This window comes from Neofelis nebulosa, chromosome 15 (assembly GCF_028018385.1).
Source record: "Neofelis nebulosa isolate mNeoNeb1 chromosome 15, mNeoNeb1.pri, whole genome shotgun sequence".
Classification (NCBI taxonomy): Eukaryota; Metazoa; Chordata; class Mammalia; order Carnivora; family Felidae; genus Neofelis; species Neofelis nebulosa.
Window position 1 is genome coordinate 42555202 of NC_080796.1, and position 21845 is coordinate 42577046.

General features: G+C 37.4%; 1 protein-coding gene across 1 annotated transcript in view; it reads left to right on the forward strand.

Moving 5' to 3' along the window:
• The window catches only part of CFHR5 (complement factor H related 5), a 33680-nt gene extending 18386 nt beyond the window's left edge, over positions 1-15294 (forward strand). Inside the window, exons 7-10 of the mRNA XM_058700841.1 lie at positions 1280-1456; positions 8579-8761; positions 11279-11461; positions 12785-15294. Coding sequence (XP_058556824.1) covers positions 1280-1456; positions 8579-8761; positions 11279-11461; positions 12785-12981 — 740 coding nt within the window. The 3' untranslated portion in view covers positions 12982-15294. The remainder of the gene's footprint in view (positions 1-1279; positions 1457-8578; positions 8762-11278; positions 11462-12784) is intronic.
• The last annotated feature ends 6551 nt before the right edge of the window (positions 15295-21845 follow it).

Genomic DNA, 21845 nt, shown 5'->3' on the forward strand with positions numbered 1-21845 from the left:
ATGCCATCCTTGGACACCCTAAGGAAAGATTCCGTGATGAGCTACATATTTATGGACAAAAGGGAAGAATCGTAACAATAAAAACTATGTAGACAAGCATGTGGCCCATTGTGAATGCATGTTCTAAGGCTCAATAGTGTCGTTATCAGGGGGTTCTTCCTGTGAGCATACTCTGACTTCTTGGGTCAGGGTCTTTACTGAGCTTCTGAAATGTGGGAGTAATTGAACCTCAAGGGAAATCCAGACTTATCTCTCCTAGTACTGTACTTCCCACAGATATGTGGTTATTTAGTGGGAAACAATCAGATACGCATATCTTTTCATGGCCTTTAAAAACTAGGCTGACTCTGGAAAACAGTGTGGAGGTTCCTCAGAAAATTAAAAATAGACCTACCCTATGACCCAGCAATAGCACTGCTAGGAATTTACCCAAGGGATACAGGAGTACTGATGCATAGGGGCACTTGTACCCCAATGTTTATAGCAGCACTCTCAACAATAGCCAAATTATGGAAAGTGCCTAAATGTCCATCAACTGATGAATGGATAAAGAAATTGTGGTTTATATACACAATGGAGTACTACGTGGCAATGAGAAAGAATGAAATACGGCCCTTTGTAGCAACATGGATGGAACTGGAGAGTGTGATGCTAAGTGAAATAAGCCATTCAGAGAAAGACAGATACCATATGGTTTCACTCTTATGTGGATCCTGAGAAACGTAACAGAAACCCATGGGGGAGGGGAAGGGAAAAAAAAAAAAGAGGTTAGAGTGGGAGAGAGCCAAAGCATAAGAGACTCTTAAAAACTGAGAACAAACTGAGGGTTGATGGGGGGTGGGAGGGAGGGCAGGGTGGGTGATGGGTATTGAGGAGGGCACCTTTTGGGATGAGCACTGGGTGTTGTATGGAAACCAATTTGACAATAAATTTCATATATTGAAAAAAAAAAAAAAACTAGGCTGAATGAAGTTTCATAAGGACTGTTCTCCAGTCAAAACCCTGGACCAGACTAATCCATCTTGCATTCCCATTTCCTAAGCAACTTTGACATATTTTTCTGTCATTCAAAATGGAACACAGCTTTTAATTTTCTTTCTCATTTTTTCAACAGCCAGTATAGCCTACGCAATGAAATTAAGAGTAGTTTTATGTGATATGGCCTAAAGGCATCAAACATGATTTCATTATACCGCTAATATTTCAGATATTTTACTGAAATAATTGCTAGTTTCTGTTCAATATTCTGCTCATGTATCAATATTTTCCTTTTGAATAGCAACAGACCAACTTAAGAGTTGCAAAATACCAAATTTTTATCGAAGAAAACTGCTAAGTCCGCGTATGCCTGAATATAATCATAATGCCAGAATAAATTACAGATGTTTGGGGAACAGTGCACAGATGCAAATATCCTGCATAAATGGAAACTGGTATCCTGAACCAAACTGCAGAGGTAAGATTTGTTTTAGAGATATTTTTGTAAGAGAAAAAAACCCAGATTTTGTAGAACTTATTTCATCTTTATCAGAAAAGTTGTCTTGTAATTAGCATGTTTTTAAATTAAATTGTTTATTGCGTCACATAAATTTTTAAGTTGATGGTGAAGATAGAAACTACTCACAACACTATTTTCAAATATTATCATTTAAGAGCCCTTGCCTTCTGGTAAAGGTGATGAAGTAAACCCATTTTTACTCTATTACAATCTCTTGAATGATAAAAGAAAAAAAAAAAGAACGGTAAAAATAGAACAAAAACTCAATCTTCAATGATGTTGGGAAACAACTAAAACCCAAATGACACACTGTGAAGGTTAAACTAACAGACATGACAAAGTCTGGACCAAAAGTAGAAATTAGTCTGGGAAGAAAAATGATCAAGGAATTATTTTCCTAATATTAAATCTCACATTCCTCAAAGGCTTGTTTTCAAATTATTTAATTTGAGCAACAGGATTATAAATTACAAACAATTATAAAGTGGGCACCATATTAAATTAAAATAAGCCAGGCATAGAAAAGATATAATGCTTACAGAGAAATAACAAGATAGAGAAAACAGAGTAGACTTCAGACTTCTCACCAGCAATAATATAAGAAGCCAGGATAAAATGGAGCAATATCTTCAAAGTGCTTAGAAAAAGTAATTGGCAACCAGTGTTTTCCATACCCAAAGTATTTATTGATGATTACAAAATAAATACATGTTTAAACACAGGAGAGAGGAAGGGAATTTACCACTCAAAATCATCCTTTGAAATAAATCATATAAAATATATATCGGCAAGATGAAATATTAATTCTTAACAAAAGAATGTGGAGTTATCAGAAATTGTGAGGGTAAAAAGTAAAATATATTAAATTTAAAGAAGTAATAATTTCAAGAAGCTAGGGTAACTATATTTTGTTTAAAACAACTAAAATGTTTTTATTTTTGTTAAATTTCTTTATTTTTATGTAAGGAAGTGAAGTATTGCTCTGAGTGTTTCAACCATTTTAAAGCCTTTTCTGTGCCCATGTAATGTTTAAATTAATCTGTTATTGTGCATTAAATAATTCTCATAAGTTTCAAATATTAATACCCTATAGATTACTTTTTATAACCACAAAGAAATAATACTTAAAAGTAATAATAATATCTATCTACTTCCTTACCCTTCATTTTGTGAAATAATTCACTTCCAAATAACCTAATAACATAGTGTTTACACTACTAAGAACTATAATTCTCAGAGCATATAGTAAAACCCCTTAGAGGCAACCTAACCAAAATTTAGAGTGAAATGTATAGCCTTAAAATAATAAGTTTGGATCTAGTATCTATCTATCTATCTATCTATCTATCTATCTATCTATCTATCTTTCATCTATTATCTATCTCCCCTAGGCTAGGAAAAGTAAACTCCAGATATTAGGAGGCAAAATAATAAATGTAAAAGAAGATATGAATGAAATAGAATATTTTACTTACAGCTGATCTGGGAAATAACAATAATTTTATAAAGGTTAATGAGCAGACCTAGCTAATCAATTCTACTCTAGTCAAGAAGAATGGTGGGTAGGTCCAAATAAACATTTCTATAAGCCAAAATTAGATGAATATACAAATATAAGAAAAATAATATAAGAATACAGTTTTGAAAATGAAGGAGTTAAAAACATTAATTGAAAAGGAAAATCCCATGAAAAGGGCATTTACAGATCTTAGGAGAATGCTGTTTCTGGAGATTTCCCTTAACCTAGGGTAGTTGTCTTGACAAAGTTCTAGCAATCCTGGATTTCAAGTCCATTTTTCCATTGGACTTATTTCACTCCCCACAGTTGACTTTTCATGGAAAGCCCTTTTAAGACAACCCACAGCTAGCCTTTACCTGTGGTTTCCATCCTAGCCACTGAGATTTGGAAATGGAAAATATCACCAGTGCAGGCATGCCTTTAGGTGTTACCAGACAGACTACTTCAGTTATTCTCAAATTTCAAGTGTGAGTCAGAAACTGTTCTTTGTACCATTAATTCCCTGGGAAAAGCAGTTGTATACAGTTGTATAGAAGCTTCCTACTTTCACTTGGCCTAAGCGGAATGTGATTTTACCCTTCTCTCTCCCATGATATAACATGCAGACAGCACTCTTTAAGGAAACCTTTACTACTGGCTCTTTAAAACTCATCCTTTTAGCCTCTCATGTGTGCAATACCAGTTTAATGGGAGCAGAGCATAATTTATAATCTCTTGGCATGTCTTTAAAAAGTTTTTTATTGGGGTGTCTGGGTGACTCAGTCAATTGAGCATCCCACTCATGATTTCATCTCAGGTCATGATCTCATGGCTTGTGAGACTGAGCCCCACGTCAGGCCCTGTGCTGAAAGCATGGAGCCTGCTTAGGCTTCTCTCTCTCTGCCCCTCCCCTGCTTGCATGCTCTCTCTGTTTCTAAAAAAAAAAAAGGGGCGCCTGGGTGGCTCAGTCGGTTAAGCGGCCGACTTCGGCTCAGGTCACGATCTTGCGGTCCGTGAGTTCGAGCCCCGCATCAGGCTCTGGGCAGATGGCTCAGAGCCTGGAGCCTGTTTCCGATTCTGTGTCTCCCTCTCTCTCTGCCCCTCCCCCGTTCATGCTCTGTCTCTCTCTGTCTCAAAAATAAATAAACGTTAAAAAAAAAAAAATTAAAAAAAAAAAAAAAAAGTTTTTTTATCATCTCATTTTAAATCTTGGTATAATTGAATTTGGAAGACTAGGCAAAGGAAAGAAGAATATTCTTATTTTAATGCTTTGTGTTGCATATACAAACATGTATGGGTCTCAAAACATCATAGTTCATGAAAAAAGCAAGTTGCCTTACGATATGCTATAGTATAGCCCTTATAAATGCTAAAAAATAAATAAATTCACAGACACGAATTTTTCTTGTTTTCCAGATATAAGTAACATTGTCTTCTTCCTTTTCTTAATAAAAGAAACTAGATCCTGCAGCTATAGTAAAGTTCCTCTTGTGGCCTCACTGGTGTCCTCATTTTTCCTTCTACTTAATCACATATGTGTAATTTCTAGTTTTTATTTTCTCTAAACACATACATGTGAATCCACATTTAATATCCACAAGAGGAACTTTACTATAGCTGTAGAATCTAGTTTCTTTTATTAAGAAAAGGAAGAAGACAATGTTACTTATACCCGTAAAACAAGAAAAATCAAGATAAACTATGAAATTATAGTTTTTTTTTTTAATTTGAGAGAGAGAGAAAGAAAGCATGTGTGAGTGGGCAGAGGGGCCGGGGTGGGGGGGTGGGTAGAGAGAGAGAGAAAGAGAGAAAGACAGGGAGAGAGAGAGAGAGAGAGAGAGAGAGAAGAGAGAGAGAATCTTAATCAGGCTGGATGCTCAACGCAGAGCCCAATGCAGGGCTTGATCCTATGACCCTGGGATCATGACCTGAACCAAAATCAAGAGTGACTGAGTCACCTAAGCACCTCTAAAATTATAGTTTTTTTTTTCTTTTAAACAGTCTTATAAGAGAGCTAAGAAACCAACGAATGAAATTCCAGAATATAATATGCCCCTCCAAGGAAAAAAGCAAGTCACATTGCTGCTCTTATCCTTCCTGGAACAGTGAAAGGATGAGAAAGCCACTAGAAACATAAACATAAATAAAATAGCAGAGGTTTTTTTTGTGTTTTTTTTTTTAACACTTATTTACTTTTGAGAGAGAGAGAGAGAGAGAGAGCACTAGTGGGAGAGGGGCAGAGAGAGAGAGAGAGGGAGACAGAATCTGAAGCAGGCTCCAGGCTCTGAGCTGTCAGCACAGAGCCCGTTGCAGGGCTCAAACCCACCAACCGTAAGATCATGACCTGAGCCGAAACTGGACGCTTGACCAACTGAGCGACCCAGGCGCCACAAAATAGCAGAGTTTTAAAAGAAAATTTACAAGTGGTATGAAGGCTAGCACAACTGTTAAACTTTCCAGAGTCCTGAAACAAACAACCAAAACATCTGTCAACCTTTTCCAAGTGCCCTGCTAAAGTCTGATGTTAGGGTTAGAAAATAAAAAGAAAGCATCTGGGAAATCTGTCTCCCTCTGATCCTCAATGTTGAGATGACTTCAGAATGCTCACCTCTCTTTTCCTGGAGTTTCCTTTGGAGTCCTGAGTTCCATTTCCGTATTATATTTCCTGGTCAGTTCTTCATCTTGGCAAGATTGACACAAAAAATCTTGGGGAAAAGAAAATGGGATTATTGCTTTATTGCTGCTTAAATCCCAGAAGTTTTTTTGTGTAAATATTTTCACTTCCTGACAACCCCCCTTCTCCTTTCCAGTCTACTCATACCCTTAACTCCATTTGGGGAAAAAATGTAGTTTGGGCCAAATGACAAAAACAAGACATCCTGCCGCTCTCATTCCCCATGATGCTTTATGTTTGTCTGAGAGAGCCACTCAAGTGACTCTGGAATAAAACATATCTGCCTATATGGAGAAGCAGCAGCATTAAAAATATTACACCTTAATGGTACTTCATTATTAATCCTATTATCATATCATACACATTAATATCTATTCTGTATTGTTGATTTCACATCAGAACCTAATATGTTTGTGTATTAGATAAGGCGGTATATAATGTACCATTCCTCCATTGCTGGTTGTCAGATTACTGATAGTTTTAATACTAAAAATTCTATAAAATATACAGAACACATTAACAATGGTATTTAAAATCCCCAAATATTCAATATGAGCTAGATAAAAATCATAAACATTTGATTTATTGCATCAACTTGATTTTCTTAAAGGTTGTACTTATAGATAATAAAATTATATTTCCAGAATGAGGTAGAAAACTGAGGAGGAAGCTTTATTGAAAGCTGAAAGAAGAGTTTAATAACAATTTCGAGAAATGGTGGTAGATTGCAGGTGGAGATTAGGTGAGGATATTATCAAGTGGCAAATATTTGTCACTCAAATTGCCAGACTTATTTTTTCTTTTTTTATTTTACAGAGAGAGAATGAGAGCAAGCGTGAGTGGGGGAGAGGGACAGAAGGGGAGAGAGAGAGAGAGAGAAAGAGAATTTTAAGGAGGCTCCACACTCAGTGCAGAGCCCAATGTGGGGCTCAATCCCACGACCCTGCGATCATGACCTGAATCGAAATCAAGAGTTGGACACTCAACTGACTGAGCCACCCAGGCGCCTGCCAGACTTACTCTTAAGAGACACAACAAAGTCCTTCATTTTACAGACCAGGAATACAAGACCCCAAGAAGTCAGCCAAAATCAAGACTGGAACTCGTTTCTTGGTTCTTATATTAGTGCTGTTTCAACTACACTATATCTATACTAGGTTGAAATTTCTAAAGACAATGTCCATACTTCTGTAAGGAAAGTAAGTTGGACAACTGACATAATCATGCATAATATTTTTACCTAAAATATAATAGCAATGATATTTGAATATTTAACTTGGTTAGTTGGGACTTGGTTTACATTTTTTAAATTATTATTTATATGTTTGAGATTACAGACAATGTCAACCTTCCTATTTCCCTATATTGGGACTTCTAGGAGGTAAACAGCACATGGTTGTTGATTCCCAAGATTGGCATCACACACCTTGATGCTCAGTCAAGAGTCTTGATGAAATTCAACAAGTATTCATCCTTGTGACTTTGTATTTAAATAAAAATATTTGCACACCTAAACAGAAATGAATAAATGACACTACAAAATTCTTCAACAAAGGGGAAATGGGACATCCAAAGTAGGAAAACGTCTACATAACAGAGCAAACTGCCCCATCTATCTATTGAATGTGTCTTATCTTCTTTTCATGTACTTTTCATAGCTTGTCCTCTGGCCTATGAGCCAGACTTCACCAACAGAAAATGTGCAATCACAGTAATATCAGGCTATTCTTTATCTTCTTTTGCAGAGTTAGTTGAGCCAAACAGATAATTAAAGACTGACCCTGTTAAAGGTTGACTAGAATAATGATGACACTGGAATGAAATTCTTTTATGCCATATATTTCTTAAACCAATAAACAGGGCAAGTCATATAGAGCATAGAAATATGCATGAGTGGTCCCACCTCTCAGAGAACCCTCTGGGTTTTCACAGAAATAGCTTTTGTTTACAGGATTTGAAGTATAGAATTCTAATGTGCCTTCCTCTCCTTGAAAAAATAAACCCAATGTAAAATTCAGGTTCCAGGTAGTATGTGTGTTTTCGCTGAAATTATACTGATCTTAGGTTCTACTCACATAATTTTGGAAATGTTTACTATAAATTATTAGTATATTTTTAAATGTAGTGAAACCGGGAGAGATAAGCTCACTCTTCTATATTGGTTTTAAAAGAAAGTAGTATAGTAGGAGATAAAAAATATGTATTAATTTCTTTGTAATAATTTTGAAGGGAAGTACCACTTTAGCAGCTTCTGTCCTGGGGTGGGGGGGTGGGGAATGAACTGAAGGAGAACACTGTATGACTCCAGGTCAGGAGGTGGGACTGTGGCTCAGTTAATGATGTTTTGGCATCCAAATTGGCCATTTAAAATTTATCCCTTAGAACAAACCAAGCAACCAAAAGTAAGTTAATTTCTACTCAAACAGAAGCATTCTAATTACATTGATCACCAGTCATTGTCATGTTTAGAACAAAAGGCAAATCACGAAAGCTTTTATTGAGATCAAGGGTTAGGTTATTAGGGGAAGTCTTAATTGGTTCTCTCATTACTATCACCAATTTAATTTTTTTGTGTTCACTTGTTTGAAAAAATGTGCATAACTTATTTGAATCATATAAATTAGCTAGAAAAAACTAAAAGGGTTAATTTGTACAAGAGACAGAATAATGAATAGGAAATAGAAGGGAACACCAGAGAAATTTTAATCTGATGGTTGTACCCCAAAAGTGCTTGTTAAACCTTAAACTATGTTAACATAAAGTACATTTGTCACTATAGCATCATATATATACCTAAAAATATACATACACACACAATCGTTATCCTGAAATATACTGAAATATTATCTTGTTGAGCTGTTTTCTTTAGATTTTATTAATCAAATAAGTTAATTCCAATATTTTTTAGGAAAAGAGACACAACTCTGCCCACCTCCACCTCAGATACCTAATGCTCAGAATATGCTAACCACAGTGAATTATCAGGATGGAGAAAAAGTAGCTGTTCTTTGCAAAGAAAATTATCTACTTCACGGAGCAAGAGAAATTGTGTGTAAAAGTGGAAAATGGCAGTCATTACCACAGTGTATTGGTTAGTAGTTTATTTCTAAATAATGTTATTTAAAAAGTATTTACTAATCTTCTTTGCTTTATCTAAAGAAAAGGAAAAAGAATTTATGATTTATGTGGTGCACCATATTTTGAAGCATTAAATTGTCATCTAGTTACTCAATTCTGTCACTTTTAAAAACTGTTTCTTTATGAGGTATTTACAACAGTGACCATATAAGAAAGAAGCTTGAGGTCTTTACTGGATATCCACTTTTATTAAGTGTGTTTACTTGATATGCAGCTTAAGATATAGAATGGGCAATTGGGAGTGGTCAGGGCTAGGATGTAAACTTGGTAACTGCTAGTATATAGATGATATCTAAAGCTACAGGACTGGATGGAATCACATGGAGAGTTCAAATGGCTAACAAAGAGAGGAGGTCGAAGGGACAGCCTTGGAGACTCTCCATTATTAGAGATCTGGGAAATGAGGAGTAGCCAGATAGTACCCAAAAAAACTAGGGAAGGCTGATAAAATGATTCTAGGACACAATTACATTGTGTGTGTTGGGGGAGGCGGGGTTCCCCCACATCCAACAAGCAACTCTTAGACACCTGCTAGGTGTCCTACAATTCAACTCAATTCTGACACTATGCAGGGATAGCATCAGATTTCTACAGGTTAAGAACTCAGTCTTAGAAGACTGCTTCTTGTATCCACTTCAGATGCCAGTCGCACATCTAGGTTGCCATCTGTGTGTTTCTGACTGACTGGCTATAGCTTGGAGGTTCCCACAACCCCCCTCCTTGTGTTTGATTAATTTGCTAGAGCAGTTTGCAGAACTCAGAGAAACATTTACTTACTAGATTATGGGTTTATTATAAAAGTATATAACTCAGGAACAGCCAGACGGAAGAGATGTATAGGACAAGGTATGGGGAAAGGGCACAAGACTTCCATGCCCTTTCCAGCCACCACTTTTCCCACATCTCCATGTATTTACCAATCCAGAAACTCTCAGAACCTTGTATTTTTGGGGTTTTATGGAGGCTTTATTACATAGGCATGATTGATTAAGCCATTAGCCATTGGTGATTGATTCAACCTCCAGCCCTTATCTCTTCCCCCATAGGTCAAGATGGGAATGAAAGTTCCAACCCCCTCATCACATGGTTAGCCCTCCTGGCAACCAGGTTATCCTCTGGTGACCTATGGGTCTTATAAAAGTCATCTCACGAACATAACAGAAGACACATTTACTTCTCTCATCATTTGTGAAATTCCAAGAGTTTTAGGATCTCTGTGCCAGGAATGGGGAATAATACCAAATATTTATCATAAATCACATTATCAGAGCTGGTGTCCCAGAAGCAATATCAAGGACATACTTCAGAAGGACATGTTACACAATATCATTCAAAAGGTGGGCAAGCATGTCAAAGACTACTTAGAACTGGACGAGATGACTGATAATTGAACAATGGATTTAGGTACCTAAAGTTATTGGTAGCTCTGCTTAGAGGTATTTCAGCACTGGGAAATACCTAATTGCAGTGTGTTCCAGAGAGAATGTGGGCTGATAAAGTAAGATCAGGGATGATAGGAAACAAGTAGGTTTGCTCTAAAGGGACGAGAGAAATGAGGCAGTAGCTGGATATGGGGTGTGGATAAAGGGAAATTTTACCTTACATTGTGACATTTTCAACACGTTTGTATGTCGATGAATGATTTGGTAGAGAAGGACAAATTGTTAATACAGCCAAAAGGGACGATTCATGGTCTTTGCTGAGTTTAATGGAGAAAGAATCTAGTGCCCACGTGAAAGAGTTAGTCCGAGAAAAATACAGGAAGAGTCACTCAATGAAACAAGAAATAGAAGAAGTTATTCAGGATAAGATTATTCATTTGGCCATTTCGTATCTATATCCTTGGTGATATGTAGGAAGATAAATCAGTACAATGGAATGTATCCTAGCCATTCTTAACATGAAGTTGAAATTTTTATTGACAGAGAAAGATGCCTACGCTATTATTTGGAATTGGAAAATAAATGGAAGGCAGTAGGTCAATAATTCATTTCACAGGTACATGCTACTTGCAGAAAGTAACAGTTGTCCCAGAGAATAGAAATGGGAAGGGAGTTATTTATTTTTACCTTTCCTCTTTAAATAAAAAAATTTATGGAGGAGGTGGACAGTAGACCAGATAAGATTTACTTATCTGTTCATCACACGTTAAATAAAAACTATTCCTAGTTGCATGCCCTTATAATACATATGTACTCAATACCTAAGTTTATTTGACTTATGGGTGCCCTTATAATACGTGCTCTTATAAGATATATGTACTCAGTACTTAAGTGTATTTGACTTATGGGTGAAGGGAAGCACTATAATTTTTGGTTATCAGGTTATATTGTAGAAATTATATAATGAGTTATTTGAGCTTGCAGACATCATATTAAACATCGAACATATAATATAAAGAAATGTATTTATACTAATTTATTTAAACTACATATCGGTTTTCTCTCAACACATAAATGTTATTTTCCAGAGTCTACACAATATTGTGGTTCCCCTCCACCTATTAGCAATGGAGATATCACCTCATTCCCATTAACAGTATATCCTCCAGGATCAAAAGTCCAGTACCATTGCCAGTCTTTCTATGAAATTCGGGGCTCCATAGATGTAACGTGCAGAAATGGACAGTGGTCAGAACCACCAAAATGCATAGGTGAGTTTGTCGTATTCTCCTAGAGTCTGAGATTTGATATTCATAGTAAAGCTCTCATGGACTAATTTCATAGGATGATTTTTACTTAAGTTCAGTTCAGCTGAACTATCTTACATGGATTCAAGCCACTTAGCGAGTATTTGGTGGAGCTAGGAATCAGATACAGCAATCTGGTTCCAAATTTCATGTAGTTAAGCCTGAGGCTATGGTGGCCTCTCCTCTCTACAAAAAAGTGAGGGAGAAAAAAGATCAACCTCACTCTAACAGTAAAAGGACTGGTCTATCATATGTCATCAGGAAAATACTTGGTAATGTACCTTATAATCCTGGGCATGGACAAATCTAGGTACGAAAAGAAGTTCCTTATGGTCACCACTGCCTAGGATGGCTCCTCAAATTTAACCATGTGCTTATTTTTAAAACTCAGAACAATTCCTATATCAGAGATGATGGGCTATAGAGAACATGCTGCTTAGTACTGCTGGGTGTGCTATTTACTCAGGGGAATGTTACCTCTCAAAATGCTAAATTTAAAAATGAATGAGGGGACTCTGATCATGGGGGGAAGGTAATACTGCTTTCCTACAGAAATCAATGTTGCATAAAAGTGACAACCCACTGATAATTACTTTGTGGAAAAGGAGCTCTAAATAAGAAATATAATAGCTAATATAATAGCAAGTAGAATTTTTGGTCTTATTGATAAATAATTACCTTCAAGAATATGCTAAGTGAATATTTTAAGAGATGGTTGGTTTTTATATATATTGTGCCTTCTTCAGTCCACTTTCTGCACCATATATCTGATAGACAGAAGTAAACTTGTTTTTACTGTAATATTTAGTAAGATGTTAATACATCCGTATGCTCACACTATGCACATTTTGGAAACAATGTAAAAGAGAATCCTGAGTTGGGAAAGGAGGGTGAATAACACTGACCCTAACAGAACATTTTAATTTAATCCTATATGGCATGTGGTTTTTAGGCATGTAAAGCACAGTAACTGAGAGCACAGACTCTGAAGTCAAACTGCCAGGGTCCATATTCTGGTTCAAAATACTCATTAAGTTATGTGACCTTGGAGAAATTACTCAGTCTTTCTGAGCCCCCATCTCCTGTTATGTAGCTCAGGGAAATGATGCACAGTGTTTAGAGATAAGGCAAAGTACTAAGAACAGTACTGGGCAAACTCAATAAATATTAGCTTTTAATATCCTTTCATAAATTTTATTTAATTCCAAAATATTCTTAAAAGAAATGTCACTACTCTTGGAAAGGGAAAGGTATATTATTAATGATGTATTTTTTTAATTCTTTCAGATGCATGTATAATATCTGAAGATAACATGAACAAATATAACGTGCAGTTAAGAGGAAAAGACACCAAAAAACTTTATGTAAAAACAGGGGATTTTGTTGAATTTGAATGTAAATGGCCACATAAAGCAAACACGTCAATACAGTCATTTCGGGCAATCTGTCAGGAAGGGGAAGTTGAATATCCCAGATGTGAATGAAACAAGCATTAATTTCCCTGAATATAAATTTTAAAGTAATGCTATATGTATGTTGTAAGTATGCATTATATAGGCAATTCTATAATTAATGTATTTATTCTTTCGAGTGTTGCTTATCTCAGTTTTATTTTGAACTCTGAATTTTCAGAGATTCACAAATTTATAAACCAAGAGCAACGCTTCACTTATTAGGTGGACCATATTATACCTGGGTCAAATCATAGTGCTGGGTCTCCTGTTCATATATTACCCACAGAAAGTGAGCATGTGCCTCAATTCAGTACTTTGTCCCATCTAACCTCTTCTAATTGTCTAAAATGTATAAGATAACTTCAAGGCTTTCTATCTTTCTATCACATCATAAAATATAAAAACTGTAGGGTGCCTGGGTGGCTCAGTCCGTTAAACATCCGACATTGGCTCAGGTCATGATCTCACATTTCATTAAGTTCGAGCCCCGCGTCGAGCTCTGTGCTGACAGCTCAGAGCCTGGAGCCTGCTTTGGATTCTGTGTCTCCCCTCTCTCTGCTCCTTCCCTGCTCACTCTGTGTCTCCCTCTTTCTAAAAAATAAATAAACATTAAAAAAATGTTTCCTAAATACAAAAACTGTCACCTTTTATGCTTGTAGCAAGCATTAGTAAATATTAAAAAGTCCTCTGATGGGAGGCTGATCACTCATCAAATACTAAATACACCATCTTCCACAAATGGGTGGAAGACTAAAATTTTTACAAATCCTAGTGCAGAACTTCTATTATAGTCAAGATGTGATACATGCATACAAAAAGGTAACCATAAATGAAAATTATTAGGTTACAATAGTGCATCTATAGGATTATCTAGATATGCATACATACTTAAAAAAGATTGAGAGTAAACACAAAGTTTGGCTGTAATAATTCTATGTGGTCTGTGGTTTCAGAAATTAGAATACTTGTAAATTTTTATATTCCTACATTTTATAATTTTTCATTTTGAATTATATTACTTTTACAGTTAGATGAGAGTTATCAAGAACTGTGATTAGAGACCAAGAAAGTAGAAGATTGAGAGTATAAGAACTCTGTGCTGTGGGCCAGGAGGCTGACTTCATACCAAAGCTCCATTATTTTTTGATGTACCATAGTTTGGGGAAATACTGAACAGGAACTTTTAGAAATGTCCTTTGCATGTTCCTGTATTTTAGGTAGCATAGTATAGTTAAAACATTTTTTTGGCCAGCAAGTTTTTTTTATCTATGAAAATGGTGACAACAATTTCTTAAAATCTTCATGACTAGAGATACAGCAATAGATTTTTAGATAAGACATCAAAACAAACAATCAAGAAATAGAGAAATTGAACTTTATCAAGACTAAAAACCCTCATTCTTTAAACAATGCTAATAAGAAAATGAAAGCATGCAGATATAATCGGAAAAAAATAGCTGCAAATTATATATCTGATAAGGGACTCGTATCCAGAATTAAAGAACTCTTACGAGTGAAAATAGAAAGACAGCCTGATTTTAAAATGAGCAAAAGATCTAAACAGACATTTCTTCAAAAAAAGATGTACGAATGGCCAAAAAACACATGAAAAGATACCTAACACCATCAATCATTAAGTAACTAAATCAAAATCTCCATGAGATAGTACTTCCCACCCACTAGGATGGCTATAATCAGATGGTAACAACTATTGTTAAGAATGTGGACAAATTAGAACACATATACACTACTGATGGGAAGGTAAAGCGATACGCCCAATTTGGAAAATAATTTGGAAGTTCTTTGAAAGGTTGAAATAGAGTTATCATAGACTCAGTAGTCTACTCCTAGATATATGCCAAAAGAAAGACAAACATATATCACACAAGCACTGTAACATGAATGTCTTAGCAGAATTATTCATAATAGCCCCAAAATAGAAACAACCCAGATGCTTGTCAATATACACAAAACATGCATCTTACTATTATTTGGTTATAACAAAGGAATAAAGTGCTATCAAATGCCACAGCATGGATGAACCTCAGAATCTTTATGTTAAGTGAGAAAAGCCAGTCACGAAGACGACGTATTATGTGATTCCATTTGTAGGGTATGTCCAGAATAGACAGGTGTAGAGGGGACAGAAGGTAGATCGATGGTTGCTTAGGGCTGGAGTAGGGAGGCAGGGGCTGATAGTTAACAGTGACAATGTTCTAAAATTGATTGTGGTGATGAGTGTACAACTCTGTGATTATACAACAAAACATTGAATATACATTTGAAATGGGTGAATTGTATGATGTGTGAATTATTTCTCAATAAAGTGTTCTAAAAACTGTGGCCAACATTTCAAAATCAGGACAAACACTGGTAATTAAAAAATAAAATAAAAAATTAAGACCATATCAGAATTTATAATGAATTTATTCATTTATTTATTTTTAAGTTTTTTAATGTTTATTTATTTTTGAGAGAGAGAAAAACAGAATGCAAGTAGTAAAAGGGCAGAGAAAGAGGAAGACACAGAAGTGGAAGCAGGCTCCGGGTTCTGAGCTGTCAGCACAGAGACCAACCTGGGGCTCGAACTCACCAACCTCAAGATCATGACCGGAGCCAAAGTCAGACGCCCAACCAACTAAGTCAACCAGGCACCCCTATAGTGAATTTATACTAACTCAAAGATTGATGGGGTTGAATAAAAAAGTAAAAAGTTGGAACCCACAGTGGTTATCTATTAAAACAGCTGACCTCTTGGATAGGAGAAAGGCAGGCAGAAGTTTTATTTTTCCTCTTCCAGTTTGAGGAGGAAATCTTAAAAGGAAACTGCTAACTTAAAATGTTTAGAATGATAAAATACATACACAATATTTTACTTAGGGGCACCTGGGTGGCTCAGTCGGTTGAGTTTCCAACTTTGCCTCTGGTCATGATCTTGTGATTGATTCATGGGTTTGAGCCCTGCATTGGGCTTGCTGCTGTTAGTGAAGAACCCGCTTTGGATCTTCTGTCCCCCCACCCTGCTCTCTCTCTTGGCCTCTTCCCTGCTTGCACTGTCTCTCGCAAGAATAAAAATAAAAATCTTTATAAAAATATTTTATTTAGAGCACAATACATAGCAGTATTTTAAACTTAGATATTCTTTCTCAGTTTCTGAGAATTTCTTTCTCAAACTATTTTGTGGCACATAATTCTAAGGAAGTTGCTTGAGTGGCAGTATAGTACTTGATAAGATGTGCTATTCTTAGCTTACTACTCTCTTCCAAGATGTGAAGAAATTAAAAAGAAATACATAAGGAGTATAAGACTGGCAATTCCAGAAAACATTCCTTTATAGACAGTTGTCAGATGAGTAAATTATGTGATATACAAATAACTAGAAGAATGTGAGCTAAACCCATTCTCAAGGGAAAAGACAGGTAACTGATATTGACTATAAGATGATCCAGATATTGGAATAGAGAAGTGTTTTAAACAAGAATTATAGCTATTCTAAAGGAAATAATAAAAAAAAATATGCTCTCGATGAGTAAAAACATAAGACATTAGTGGAAAAATAGAAACTATAAAAGAGAAAGAAATTCTAGAACTTATAATTCAACATCTGAAGAAAAACTTCATGGGGGAGACTTAAGATAGATGGAATTGACAAAAGATAGTGAGCATAAAAATAGATGGAAATAATGGAAATAAACAATGGAAATAATCCAATCTAAAGAAAAAAGAAAAATAATTATAAACTGAGTGTGGGAACGGTTGGCTGGACAATAGAAAAATGAAATGTGTAAATGGAGGCTAATAAGGAATGGAGAAAGGAGGAATATGTAAGAAGAAATATTTGAAGAAGCCAGATCATCAGTTCCTCAAATTAGATGACTGGCATAACTATATGGGATCTAAAAAATTAATAAAGTCAATGCAAGAAAAATAAAAAGAAAATATATTAAATACAAACTACCAAAAACTAACGATAATGAGAGAATCTTGAAAACAACCATTAACTAATGATGCATTACATACAGGGGAAAAATAATTTCAATGAAGGCTGGTTTCTTATTGGCAGATATGGAGGCTGGAAGATAATGGAAAACAGTTTTTCAGTACTAAAATCAAATATTCTGAACTCAAAATATTATGTCTAGTGAAAAATTCCTTCAAGAAGAAAAGCAAAATTGGCACATTTTTAGAACAAAAGAAAATGAAAATAATTAACTAGGAAAAGTCATTGCCAGGAGACCTACACTATCAGAAATAGGTGTGTATCTGGGAGCCTGGGTGGCTCAGTCAACTGGGCACCTGACTTCACCTCAGGTCATGATCTCACTGTTGTGGGTTCGAGCCCCACATTGGGCTCTGTGCTGACAGCTCAGAGCCTGGAGCCTGCTTCGGATTCTGTGTCTCCCTTTCTCTCTGCCCCTCCCCTGCTCACACACTCTCTCTCTCTCCTTCAAAAATAAACATTAAAAAAAAGAAGAAATAGGTGTGCATCTGACATGAATTCTCAGGTATATTCTCTTCCTTCTCAGGGTTTTTTTCCTCATAACTAACCTTCAGTCACCTGGTTTGAGAAAGAAAACATGAGCTACTTTTGCAAACCAGAAGCTCCTCTCAGGTGTCTCCAAACCCCTCTATTCTATTACTAACTGTAGGTTTTTCTCACTTGAAGTGCATTCTACTTGAAAAATAATGTCAAAGAACAAAGAAGTGGTATACAACTAAATTAAGTCTAAGTGGTTTTCTTAACCAGACTTCCCTTTGGGAGTGAGCAAAACTCTTCTAACCTGAAAAGCCTTCTTGACGTTTCTAAACTTAATAAACTAATACTTTCCCCCATCTTTAAAAAATTTTTTTATTATAAACAATATTTTTTAATGTTTATTTTTGAGTGAGTGAGAGAGAGAGAGAGAGAGAGAGAGACAGACAGACCAAGTGTGAGTGGGGGGCAGGGACAAAGAGAGGGGGAGACACAGAATCCAAAGCAGGCTCCAGGCTCTGAGCTGTCAGCACAAAACCTGAAGCAGGGCTCAAACTCACGAACCATGAGATCATGACCTGAGCCGAAGTCGAACACTTACCTGACTGAGCCACTCAGCTGCCCTGTTTTCCCCCTATCTTTAAATGCCCAGTATTTATTTCCTTTCTTCATACCTCCCCTTAAAAGTCTTATTATGCCCAAACTCTTTCACAATCAACCTCAAATCTCCTGCCTCTCTCTTCTTTTGAAGTTCTAGTCTAACAAATTTCCATATGGAAGAAACTTATCCATCAGTCTTCTCTATCCCAGTACTTAAGCAGCCAAGCGTTGTGGAGAAAACTAAATAGGCAGATGGGTATCTCTCAAAATTCATGATCATTATGTTTTACCACTGCTAAATAATCCCATTCTATTTTATTTTTGTCTGCCTAATACCCTCCACTCTCGTTTGGATTAAGGCTTTGCACCCTTGACAAAATTACCGGACATGTCACATGACTGTCTCATTACCAGGTCTTAACACTCCAGCCTCTTTGCTTTCTTTTTGTGTGTTTGTGTACATTGAAAAATAAGAATATGATAGAATAGGGACTTCCACAATTTTGAACTAAAATAATGTCGCTGGCAACATAAACAAGTACACTTAAAGATGTATGTAGTTGAATGGTTTAAACAGTGATTAGAAACTTATTACATTCTTTGACTAGGATAGAGCTCTGAATGTGTGAAAAGAAAAAGTACTACTCATAATAATGGTAAAATTATGTTAATAAAACAAAGTTTGGAGTTCTGGTCTGATCTGATGTTGGAAGAGCCTGAACTCATCTTCTCCACACGAAATCGCTACCTACTGAGAGAGCAATTCCTCCTGAAGAAGAACTGGGGGTTGACGGCACAGCTTCTGCACAACCAAAGACAGAGAGACCACACAGAATGGCAAGAGAGAAAGAGATCAGTAACAAAGGGAACTAACCCCGCCCCCCCCCCCCCCCCCCCAGCCCTACAAACTGCAGTGGGGACGGACACTATGAGAGATCAGATTTGCCAGCCCTGGGACACAGAGAAAAGCCTAAGTTGAAAGAGCGACTAGTATTTAGAGGAACTAGGCCTGAACCTTGCCAAGTGGTGAGACAGCTGCCGGCACTCTCCCTGGGTTGGAGAGGCTGGACGTGCCATGGTTTCTGTTCCTCTTTCACCTTGATAGTGCAGATGGGTGAAGGGTTCTGGGTGCCATAACTGGCCTGCCACCTCAGTGAGCTGCAGTCCCTGATGCACCCCAGGCCCAGACACTCTGGTGCACAGGAAAAAAATCCTTGGTTTCAAAAAGCAAGTAGAACGTAAGGGAACTAGCCCTAGAAATCCACCAAATGGCAGGGGAGCTACTGGAACTCTCTCCGTAGAGCTGCCCAGTGCCACAGTCTGTGTTCCCTGTCCACCTTGCCATCATGGTTGAGGTAAGATCCAAGCACCACAGCAAACCTACTGCCTCAGTGAGCCCCTGGCTCTTAGCCCACACTGGCCCTAGCCATCCTACCAAAGCAGCCCCGCAAGGCACACATCGGGACACGCCCGGTCAGAGCTCACTTCAGCTCTAGCCATCACACCAAAATGACACAGATACAAAGCATCCCAGAACACTCCAGGCCCACATCACTTTGGGTCCAGATGGCTTGCAAAGGCACCCCTCAGTGCAGAGTACTGCTGTACCTCCCGGCTCATGCCCGCTTTGGCTCTAGCCACCCTGCCAAGGTACTCCTTGCACAGAGCACCCAGGAACACCCCAGCCTGTGCTTGCCTTGGTTGCATCCTGTTTGGAGCACCTTGGAACCCCAACCTGTACCCTGCTTTGGCTTCAACTGCCCTGCCAGGATGATCCCTGTACTGAGTACCCTTGTCACCCCAGCTTGCATGCACTTCAGTTTCAGCTGTCCTCTGCATGTGCCCTCTGAGTAGAAAGCCCCAGGAATACCTCAGCCCATGCCCACTTTAGCTATAGCCAGGATGCCCCCTGCATGGGGCACCTCAGGATTGCCTATCCCATGACCCAGCTCAACTCCAGGTATCCCATTGGATGCCTTTCATGTGGATTGCCCCAGATTCCCTGGCCCATGCCCTGCCTTGGCTCTAGCCACTTTGCCAGGGTGCCCTCTGCATGGCGAGCCCCAGAATACCCCAGTTTGTACCCAGTTCAGCTTCAGCTATCCTGCAAGGGTACCCTCTGTGATGAGAATCCAAGGACCACCCTGGCCCATGCCCACTTCAGCTTTATGTCCTACCAGGGTTCCTTGTGCTCAAAGAGCCCCAGGACCACCCAGGCCCACATACACTTCAGCTCAGGCCATCGCATTAAGGAAGTCTCAGCACAGAGTGCCCCAGAATCCCCAGCCCACACCAGCCACAGCTCCAACCAACCAGCAAAGTCACCAAATACACAGTCTGCATGGGGGAGTACCATACACAAGACCATTCCTTCAAGTTTAGGAGAAGTAGCTGTTCCATCTAATTCATAGATTCAAAAACAGAAAGTCAGGTAAAATGGGGAGACAGAGGAATATGCCCCCAACAAAAGAACAAGACAAAAACCTGGAAAAAGAACTAAGCAAAACAGAGATAAGCAGTATGCCTGACAAGGATTTTAAAGTAATGATTGTAAAGATGCTCACCAGCCTGGAGAAAAGACTGTAAGATCTTAGCGAGGCCTTCAGCAGAGAGATAAAAAAGAATTAATCAGAGTTGAAAAATGCAACAATTGAAATGAAAAACACACTGGAGAGAATCAATAGTAGAGGAGCAAATGCAGAAGAACGTATCAACAATCTAGAAGACAGGGTAATAGAAAGCACTCAATCTGAATAACAAAAAGAAAAGAATTTCAGAAAATGGGGTTATATTAAAGGGTCTCTTGGACAACATCAAGTGAACAAACATTTGTGTTGCAAGAGTACCAGAAAGAGAAGAGGGAGAGTAAAGGAGGCAGAAAATTCATTTGAAGAAATACTAGCTGAAAACTTTCCTAACCTGGGGAAGGAAACAGACATCCAGGTTTAGGGGGCACAGAGAATTCAGAACAAGATGAACCCAAGGAGGTCCACACCACAACACATAATAATTAAAATGTACAGGTTAACAATAAAAAGAGAATTTTGAAAACAGCGAAATAGAAGCAAAAAATCACATACAAGAGAAGCTCCATAAGATATCAGCCGATTTTTTTAGCAGAAAACCTTTGTAGGTCAGAAAGGAGAGGCATGATATAGTCAAAGAGGTGAAAAGGAAAAAGTTACAACCAAGAATATGATACCCAGCAAGGCTATCACTCAGAATTGAAGGAGAAACAGAGCTTCCCAGAGAAACCAAAGTGAAAGGATTTAATCGCCACTAAACTTTTTCTACCAGAAATGTTAAAAGGACTTCCTTAAGTGCAAACGTAAAGGCCATAATCAGAGGTAAGAAAATTACTTTGAAATTATATAAAATATAACTACACTTATATAAAACATGGAGGAGAGAGTAAAAAAGAAGTTCTTTTAGAATGAGTTCAAACTAAACTATCAACTTAACAGTATATAAGTATGTAACAGACTGTTACATACCTAGGATCATATATTTGACCCTCATGGCCACCACAAACCCCAAACCTATAATAGATACACAAAATATAAAGAGAAATAAAGTCAAGGATAACAACACAGAAAGTCATCACTCATGAGGAAAAAGAGAAAAAAGAAAGAAAGAAAGAAAGAAAGAAAGAAAGAAAGAAAGAAACAAACAAACAAACAAACAGAAGGGGGGAAGGAAGAGGGGGAGGAAGAAGAGGAGGAGAAGGAGGAGGAGGAGGAGTGGAAGGGGCAAGGGGAAGTGGAAGGAGAAGAAGAAAAGAAGAGAGAACTACAAAGGCAACCAGAAAATAGTTAAGAAA